Genomic DNA, 9,960 nt, shown 5'->3' with positions numbered 1-9,960 from the left:
TGAATCACTTTGTTATACTCCTAAAACTAACACAACATTGTAAATCAACTGCACTTCAATGTAATCAATCACACACCCTGCCCCAAGCTTTACTCATCTCTGGTCCAAGCACAACTTTCAAATATTTCGATCACACAATACCTTGCTAAATTGTCAGTTCTCTCCATAGCTCAAAAAAGTAGAAATAAGGCATAAGTAATTAACAGATGACCAGATCTCTTTCTTAGCTTCCCCTTCAGTAATCTCATGAAAAAACTGTGAACAAGATTATATCTAGAGGAAGATCACAGTAAGTCGACAAGCCTGCACGCAGTGGGAGATAAGGATGAGTCTCATTCCCTGTCTCAGTGATTGATTAACTGAGATTACTTCTCCTTGCCCTTTAAAATTTTTCATGAATAAGTAGAATCTTAGGAGTTGGTTTAAGTGGTACACAAATCCAATTTTTCCTCAGATTTTCAGCTTTCTGATTAAAAGCAACTTTTTTTTCCCACCAAAGCTTGTGCCTCTCTTGGGTTGATTTTCGAGTGGTGAGCAACCTGATCTGAGCTTGGTAACAATTTCACCTGTCACCTTCCAACTGTAGGTAAGTTAGAGATCCTCCACAAGTGTTTTGTTTTGCTCTCTACCTTTTTCTTAGAACTCATCTAAGAAACTTCCACAGCCTTAAGTTGCATTTCCAGGAAATTCTCATCTCCAGCCCTCACTTTTCTCATGTGTCCCAAGTCAATTATTTGACAGACATTTCCATGATGAAATCCTAACAGGATCTCCAAGCCTATCAGCAGCCTCTACCCCCTGGGAAGTCCTCTCTCTTCCTCTACATTTTTCTTTGTAATTCATTTGTGGCAAAAGCACTGCTGAAAGTGATTTCTGATTCTGTGGGAAGGCAAATCTGAGGATGAATTTAAGCAGAACAGAGGAAAGGATGGAAAATGAAAAATGGGTGATTGCTTCTGTTGGCAGGAACACTTCCCCCTTGGGACGCAAGAAGAGATCGGACTCTTAAGTTATCTCAAGGGCTGGAGTTGAGAAATATGATCCAGTTGGAAAGACACCAGTCTGGGACACCAGAATAATCTCCAAATCTTGGTCCCCCAGTAGCAAAAGCAATGGGACATTGGGGGTACCTAGGCAAGGAGTCATATTTGTGAAGCGGGTCAGTGGGGCTCGGGTTGGGAGAGGTCTGGGCAGGAACATGGTGGAAGGGGACTGGGAAAGGTGGTCACTGTTTTCAGGCAGGAGAGGAGTGGGCTGGAAACACCAGCCCAGGAATGCATGTCAGGCTGCAGTGACTGCTGCGTTCAGGGAAGTGGTTTTACTGAGGAGAGTTACTAAGAAAGGAATCTTAAAGCAAGGGATGCATACCAAGGAGAGTCGTTTTGTTTTTTTTCTTCACCTGCTACTTATGACTCCCCACAATTCTCCAAGGAAGGACTCAGGTAGAGTTTGCTGTCCCTGTAGTGGGAAAGTGACTGGGTTGCATCCAGTAGGAGCAATGTCCTCTGCCGTCTTCCCTTCCACCCGAGAGCTAGCACAGCCTGGGCTTGGGAAAGGAGTGCTCAGAAATGGCGTCGTCAGAGTCTGTTTATCTAAGGCTGTTGGTTCTTCTGAGATGGTTCTCTCTCCCATATTTAATCTTATACCTGCTTTGTGACACTGTGTACACAAGCATGGCCCAAATTTCTCTATGTGCTATCTTCCCAGTAGTTCCTGAACCTATGCCTCTCTGATCCACCATCTCTCCTGTAGACTGATGTAGCACCTCCTGGAGCGTTACCCACAATGAGGCTCCTATCACCTGTATTTCTTATTTCATTCCCCACCTGCAAATCCCTCCTACACATTGTCCTCTGCCTCCTTGTCTTCAGTTTGGCCCCCCTTTAAATCTACTTATTACACAACAATGAGATTTTTAAAAAGTCCGCAACTGTTGGTGATTGAAGGTGGAATGACTTAAGCATGTTACTAAAATGATTGTATATTTCTAAGTGTTCCGTTCCTAAGAGAGTGTGAAGAAGACCATCAGTGAGCAACAGATTTCAACAAATAGTTAAAAGATGGAAAAGCATAGGAAAGCTCGTCAGGGGGAACAGGGGTTGCCAGACAAGAAGGAGGAGGCAGAAGGAACCGACCCACCAGGCAGAACCTCTGAGAGGTTCTCAGTTTGCAGGCGTGGGGGGCAGAGAGAGAAAGACTATGCTCCCCCACCATGGCGACTTCTGCCCAAACCTAGAGCTCAGGAAACCCAACTTTAACCTCTGGTGTTTTGGGATCCTGCAAGAGGTTCTCTCTAAAATTTAAGTTAACTTCTGAATAGTGTTGAAGTTTACATACGATGAAGTATCTGATGCTGGGACCCCAGAGAGAACCATCCTTAATCCAGCATTTGAACGGTCTGTACTCCAATAGGGCTCCTGGCAACTCAGTCTTGAGAAACTACACATGGACAATGGCCAGATGTATATAAAAATAGAATCCTAACTCATTATCTGCAGGGTTGAAGGCCAGAAAGCCAGCCTACTATCTATAAATCAGACTTACAGGAAGTTAGACAACTATCTTTGCAACCAACCCAAGAAGCCAAACAATAACCTCTCTAACAACCAGCTTCACATAGCCAGGACCTGACAACTAACAGCATCTCTAGTTTTTTGCTCTGCTCTCAGCTGAGGACCTGTCAGCTCAGTTCGGTTACTCAGTCCTGTCTGACTCTTTGCTACGCCATGGACTGCAGCAGGCCAGGCTTCCTTGTCCATCAGGGACAGTCAGAGAAACAGAGGACCAGTCAGAGAAAGCCAAATATACACCTCAACCAATCACAGCAGGCCCTGCTTCATTAGCCCCCCTCCAGCTTCTCCATGCCAACAGCCTCTAATCAGGGCACCTCTGAAACCTCTTAAACGTTCTCCTTTGAGTCTCAGTCAAAATGCAAACAATCGTGGCTGACTACCTTCCTATACAAGCTCTGAAAAAAGAAACTTTGCTCATTTTCACTTGATGAGTCTTCAGTTACTTCCAGTCAGTGGCCCTCCCCATGGACCCAGAACTCCCCAGCTAGTCAGGAAAAACGACCCACACATACAACCATGGAGGACACCTATACCAGCTGGCTAGAAAAATCAACCCAGCGCCTCATTCTTAAATATGGACACACAGCCAAGGTCACTGGACACGGAGAAAGCCAGCAGTACATAGATCAAGACAAACAGGTTGACCTTGAAGAAAATGGGTCTTTTGAGACTAGAAACAAGCATTAAAAAATTCTAATTAGATCTTCAGTGAGATCTGAGAAGATATTGTGTCCATAAAACCAAAAGCAGCAGGCTTTGAAGAACAAGAGAGTCTGGAAATTAAAAATACATTTCCAAAATTAAAAAGATTGGAAGATTAAGTTGAAAAACCAACAGAACAGAGAGGAAGAGAAGTAGTCTGGATGTGTGCCAGAAAGATAAGCCACCTCTTGCAACTTTTATGGAACTAAATCCAGCAATGGCTAGAAGTCTGTACATTTAGAGTGCACCTAAATCCAGCAGGAGCCCTGGGGTCCAGGGGCTGGCTGGGGCTGCCTGTGTCAGAGATCCTTTGACCTTTGGGTTTAGCCAAATACTTGGATGCTCTGATTAAAAACAAGCAACTTAACTGCAAATCTGACAGCTCCACTTCACTCCTTGAAACCCAGCACCCCTCCCAATCACATATGGTGAGACAGATCAGTCTCTTTCCAGACTGGGACCTGCCAGGACGCAGCTCCCCCACCCACCCCTCCATCCCCAATGCCTGCCCCAGCCCCAGTCCACAACATACCTGGGTGTTCAGTGAGCTGAGCTGACCAACTTTATGGTCAGATTTGAAACTGTGATTGAAAGTGTTAGTCCATCAGTTGTGTCCGACTCTTTGTACCTCTGTGGACTGTAGCTCACCAGGCTCCTTTGTCCATGGAATTCTCCAGGCAAGTATACTGGAGTGGGTTGCCATTCCCTTTACCTGGTTTCAAAGCCACATGCTTTTGTCCTAATTTGAAAAGCAAGGGCATGAGGGTACCTCTTAAAGCTTTTGTGAGAATCAAAGAAGCTAATGCCTGTGAGAAGCTTAGCAGAGCCCCAGGCACAGAGTAATCAGTAAATAGTAACAGTTATTAGGGTTCCCAGAACAGTCTTCCTTTGTCTGTCTCAATTTTAACCCTACTTTGACAAATTTTTATATTTACACCTAAAATTACTAAAAAAATAGTCATTAAACTCTCAGCTTTATTACCAAAGACACACTCTCAGACACCTCATTCAGTCCACAATTCTTGAGAGATTCTACCTATTATACATATTTTTGAAGCCACAATGGATTGACTGAAGAGCAATTAAAGCTCCTGCTTCATACAGTTCATGTCTTGGGGATCTGGGTTTGGGCTCACATGTCCTTCGTGTTCTCAGTAAAGTGACCCTTCTTCACCAGGGCTCAAGCCTCACCTTTTTCGTGAGGTCTTTCTGGGACCGACCCCCGACGGGCCAGGGGTTCTGTCCACTGAAGTGCTTTGTCACCACTGTGGCCGTCTGCCTCCTCCTCCAGATTCTGAGCACATCACTTACAGAGCTCTCTCCGCAGGAGTTAAAACTTGAGGGCCATGCCTCAAGTTTGGGCTTTGCTGCAGTGAAGGCATATGTACCAGGGAAGCATGGGAGAGATGTGGGGTGGTGTTGGCTGGCTTTCCCAACTCAACCACAGCCTTACTAGACGCTACGCTGTGCCAAGGAGAAGGACGTGGGGAGGCACCATCTCCGCTGGGAGGGTCTGAGGGTCTGAAAGGTTCTGAATGGGTGTGTGGGCTGCCAGTCTGCTTGCAGAAGGGACGTAAAGGCCACCTTCTCTGGTCCCATTCCAACTCTTCTCTCTTGGTCTTTACGACATGCATAGCATGAGAAGCACAGTCTATCCTGACAGACAGAGGACTGCGTTTTCCCCTTTTCTTAAGTTAAAATCATCTGGTCCACTTTCTCATTCCCCTTGGCAGAGGGGGAAACCACAGGAGTCTTCAGCAAAGGTCAAAATACTTGTCCAAAGTCATATGGAAAGTGGTAAAGACGTTAGAACTCAGGCTTCCAGCCTCTCAGACCAGTGTGCCGTGATTCTGAGGTTAAAACGAAGAGGGAAAGCCTATTTGAGGCTGCAGCTTCCATCTTGTTGTCCCCCAGAATCGAGCACATGGTCTGGGTGGCCCCATGGTTCCCCTGGCTCTGTTTTGTATGGTATGTTGCTACTATTGAAGAAAGGGGAGTGTTGAAATCGTTCTCACCAGAGGTGTTGTAAGGATATAGCAGGAGGGCCTGGTGTGTATTAAGAAGTTTATTTTCTTTAGGAAAGTGACAACCAACTTGGAGACGTCACTACAGCTGGGGTCACACTGAAGGAAAGGTAGGTGCTGTTTTGCTGGAGACATCACAGTGGGAGGGGAGGCCAGGGTGGTCCCCCTCAGCTCTGCCGGGAGAGCCGGGGTGGGCACTGGGTAAGAAGGGCCTGGGGTCCCACATCAGAGTCCCCCGCCTTAAGACAGGAGGGGCTGGTCTCTGGTGCTTTCCTGGCCCCCAGCTGACTTCCAGGCCAGAGAGGCCCAGCAAAGCAAACCTAAAGGGACTGAAGGAAGGTCCCAAGGAAGAAGGCTGCCGCGGCCGGGCCCCCCACTGGGGCGGTGCAGGAGAGGGTGTTGGAGGAAGGGGGCTCTCAGGAGAGAAGAGGCAGGAGCAGAGAGAAGGCCAGGAGCTCCGGGCAGCGCGCCCAAGAGCGCGCGGGGCTGGCAAAGCGGCGGGCCACCTCCGCGTTGGGGTTGCCCTGGGTGGGCTCGAACCACTTCTGCAGACATCGCCCGCTGCCCCTGCGCTCCGGGCTCGCCCTGAAGGAGCCACTCCAGATCCGCTCACACAGGTTGGCAGGCGTGGGGAAGTGGTGCGGGAAGGGGCGGCAGGAGGCCCGCTCTGGGCAGCGGGGCTTCCCTGCGGGGGCCAGGCACAGGCCACTCAGCCACTCCCGTCCGCGCGGCCCCGGGACTTGCCCCGGGGGAGACCCGAGCTTGCATCTGCCCGGGGGGAGGGGACATCTGCCCGGGGGGAGGGGGCCTCTCGGGCACTGCCTAGCCTCACTCACCCCGACTCCAGGCCCAGCCGCCGAGCCAGTTGGACTTGCAGGTGTGGGAGGTGCGGCAGTCCGCCCACCAGCGCTCACAGTCCTCCAGGCACAGGGGAGCGTCCAGAACCCGCTCCGCCTGCCCGCGCGGGTCCACCTGGGTGCGGCACAGCAAGAGGCAGAACTGTCAGAGCATCAGTTTGAAGACTGTCTACAGCTACAGTGATAGTTGGGTCAGGTACCATTGGAACATATTCTCTTAACAACACTGCTAAATATTTTACAAATGAGAACAACGAGGCTAGAAAGTTTGTACACGGCTCTCTTCCTACAGACAGGAGAGGGGACCCAGTGCCTACTTCCTTCTGTTCTCCCGTGACCGCTCTCCCCGCAGGCCGTTCTCTAGGGTCAGAGGGAACTTCTCTGTCCTTCTCTCCAGCGGGGGTACTCTGCTCTTATCCATAGCTGTCTGCTAGCGTCTTGGAGCTGAGCCTCTTAGGCACACGGATGGATGTCAGGTGGGCCCTGATGGACGTGCGCCTCCCTCCCGCTCCCCCACCCCCAGCCCACCTCTCCCCACCTGCTGGATCCAAGGCCCCAGGTTGGGGGAGCACTGGTAGAAGCAGATGGCCTGGAGGAAGTGCCTCTGGCAGTCCGGCATCATTATTCCGCAGTGAGCCAGGCTGAAGTTGTAGAGCAGAGACACATCCAGGTGTGCTTCCCAGCTCGTGCTGGCCGTGCAGCAGGCGTTGTCCTTCCAGGGGATGCACTGAGTACAGACCAAGATGCGAAAGCCATGGGAGGAGGGGCAGGGGGGTGATGAGCAGGTGGGCCATCCGCTAGAAGATGACCCGACAAGTGGGATGTCCTTAGGTCTGTGTCCAAGGGGTGGAAGGAATGCTGATCATCTGTCAGTGTCCTCAGTCACTCAGTCGTGTCTGAGTCTTTGTGACCCCATGGACTGACTGTGGCCTGCCAGGCTCCTCTGCCCGTGGAATTTTCTAGGCAAGAATCCTGGAGTGGGTTGCCGTTTTCTACTCCAGTTTGTCAATATTCACACCCAAAGGATGCCTGGGCACTGGCCGCTCTGCCACAGACTGCACATTCCCTAGGGACAGGGCTTTCAAGGTCTCAGATCCTGGGGCCAGTGGGGGAACCCAAGACCCTTGGAAGTGTGGGATTGCACTGGAGGAGGGCGCCTGCAGCCAAGAAGGGCTCACAGGAGCATGCCAGCCCTGGTCCTCATCCCTGTCAATCACCTTTAGGAACTTGGGGAGAGTCCCTTAGGTCTTATTTTTTCCCCCAGGGCCTGCCGGTGGGAGGGCAGAGGAGACAAGCCTTGCTTGTTGGAATCTAGGCTGACCACTGACGAGTCTCTGGGATCACCATCCGCCCCGACTCCGAGTGGCCAGGCGGCTCAGGGATGGAAACGTTGAATCAGTCGGCATTTACGGTCTCAAAGGTCATAACCCCCCTCCAGTGTGGCCTTTGCCCACATCTCCGTCTAGGGACTTCCCCAGTGGCTCAGACAGTAAAGCATCTGCCTACAATGCGGGAGACCCGGGTTCAATCCCTGGGTCAGGAAGATCTCCTGGAGAAGGAAATGGCAACCCACTCTAGTATTCTTGCCTGGAAAAACCCATGGACGGAGGAGCCTGGTAGGCTACAGTCCATGGGGTTGCAAAGAGTTGGACATGACTGAGCAACTTCACGTTCACTTTCGTTCCATCTAGGAAACCAAATGATTCAAGATGGACAGGGGTTCCGAAACCCTCTTGGTTTTTGTGTCTCTTCCCTGATCTGCCAAAGCAGTGTCAACCCCCCCACCCCGACCCCTACACCAGGACTGGCCCCCTTACCTCCTCATAGAGCTCAGCCTCCGGGCCAGGCTCCGGCTTGTGGGGCTTGGTGTTCATGCAGACATTGAGCAGCTCACGCCCAGTGCACGTGGGGGGCACTGCCCACAGCCCCAGCAGAAACCGCCACCACCACCCCATGGCCTGCCACAGACAGGAGCCCTGCTGTGATGGGCAGAACACTTCACTCCACACCCCGTCACCCCTGGAGCCAGCACAGGCTTCAAGCTTCCCTCAGACTCCGTGATGCCTGGGCTCCTTTATCTGAGGCGGCATCGTAAAATGTCTCATCCCAACAACGTGCAGACGCCAAAGCAGGCCAGGGAGGGGAGAGATCAGCCCCAGGGTGAGGGAGCATTGGGGTGGACTGGCTCCGACCTTCCCCGGCCCTTCTCCACATGGAGGCAGCCTTTCTAACTCGGTGATATGTGGGCTGGGAATTCAGAGCTCCGACCTTGGGTGAGTAACTCAACACACTCTCAGTAAGCAGACTCTTCCTGGGGCCAAGGACACAGTGGGACTGGCTACTATGGTGAATGCAGTCCTAACCCAACTCCAGCCGCTCTGGGAGGTCCCCTCTGAGCCCATAGCTTCTAGAGTTCCCTCCCCAGTCCCCTCTGGGCAAAGTCCTTTCCTCTCGAGCAGTGAGGGATCCACCTCTACCATCCCTAACTCATCGCAAACCCGGCCTGAGTATGGGGCTGGGGAGCCAGGCGCCCAGCAGCATTGCTGGCATCTCAGAGCAGGGAGCATGCCCAGGCCTGAGCTATCAGGTGTCTGCCACATGCAAAGCCATGTCCTGTTACTGGGACGAGGAGGCCAGCTTTCCCCTTGATGCTTGTTGTGCCCTGTTTCCAGCTCTGTCCTGGGTAGTTCTCAGAATGGGAGAGAAACAAGCAAACAAAAAGGGCAGAGGCACACCCTGTCCCAGGCACACAGTCCTGCAGGAGACACCCTTCAGCCTTCACCCACCCCAGAGCACAGGCCCCATGCTTCTCAGGAACCCACTGTGAACCCACCACGATGGAGGTGAAAACCTGCAGCCCAGATCAGGCTGAGAGCCTCAAACATCAGGGGGTGGAGACCCCAGTCCCACCCTCGGAGCCCATTTGTCATTTGGCCACTACGTCGTGTCTGACTCTTTTGCAACCCCGTGGACTGCAGCTTGTCAGGCTCCTCTGTCCATGAGATTTTCCAGGCAAGAATACTGGAGTGGTTTCCCATTTCCTTTTCCAGTTAGAGCCCATCTGCGAGTCTGAACTCTCCTCAGCACCAGTTTCAAGCACAGAAATGGCATGGGGTATTTCAAAGAAGCAGGGCATCAGGCGGACAGAGGAAAGAGGCTGCCCCTTCTAGTATTTTCTTCATACTCACTTTTAAAGCAGGAGCCACACTATCCCACCTCCAGAGATTGTAAGGATGAGGAGAGAGTGATGATCCTGGCTATTTATTCCTCCAAGGTCAGGTGCAGGAACTGAGCTTCAGGTGGCTCCAGTTAGCAGCACCATCTTACCCACGTGTCGGGGCCTCCTGTGGGCAGAGTCTCCCAGAGAAACAGACCATGGAGAAGCAGATCCTGGGCTCTTTAGTTAGATCTTGAGTTCGCCTCTCAGCTCTGCTCTTTATTAGCTGGCTGATCATGAGAAAATGACATAAACTCTGAGTGTCATTTTCCCTGTCTGTAGAAAAGGCTGTTATGATGGGATTGTTGGGAAAAAGAAAGAGAAATTTCCTGAAAAGGACCTGGCATCGAGCCTGGCAAAGAGTAAGTCTAAATGGTTTTTATTCTTTTTTTTTTCCCTTCTACAAAGCATGTAATTATGCATGGGAAACCTGGCATATTGCAGTTCATGGGGTCGCAAAGTTGGACACAACTTAGCCACAGAACTATTATGCATTTATTTTTGCATTGTAAAATTAATACATGTATTAAAAATAGAGGAAACAAAGAAAAGTGGGAAAGACAATATCTATCATGCTACCTCCAAAA

General features: G+C 50.9%; 1 protein-coding gene across 1 annotated transcript; it reads right to left on the bottom strand.

The window, feature by feature from the left end:
* Positions 1–5,452: 5,452 nt before the first annotated feature.
* Positions 5,453–9,506, bottom strand: IZUMO1R (IZUMO1 receptor, JUNO). The gene is made up of 5 exons (XM_043482473.1): positions 9,345–9,506; positions 7,974–8,114; positions 6,695–6,883; positions 6,136–6,271; positions 5,453–5,984 (listed from the first exon to the last, which is right to left on the bottom strand). Exons 2-5 carry the CDS (start codon positions 8,109–8,111, stop codon positions 5,716–5,718), a joined length of 732 nt encoding a protein of 243 aa, XP_043338408.1. The 5' UTR covers positions 8,112–8,114; positions 9,345–9,506; the 3' UTR covers positions 5,453–5,715.
* Between the last annotated feature and the right edge of the window lie 454 nt (positions 9,507–9,960).

This window comes from Cervus canadensis, chromosome 11 (assembly GCF_019320065.1).
Source record: "Cervus canadensis isolate Bull #8, Minnesota chromosome 11, ASM1932006v1, whole genome shotgun sequence".
NCBI lineage: Eukaryota > Metazoa > Chordata > Mammalia > Artiodactyla > Cervidae > Cervus > Cervus canadensis.
Note: the sequence above shows the minus strand (reverse complement) of the source record. Positions and strands in the feature narration are given on the sequence as shown.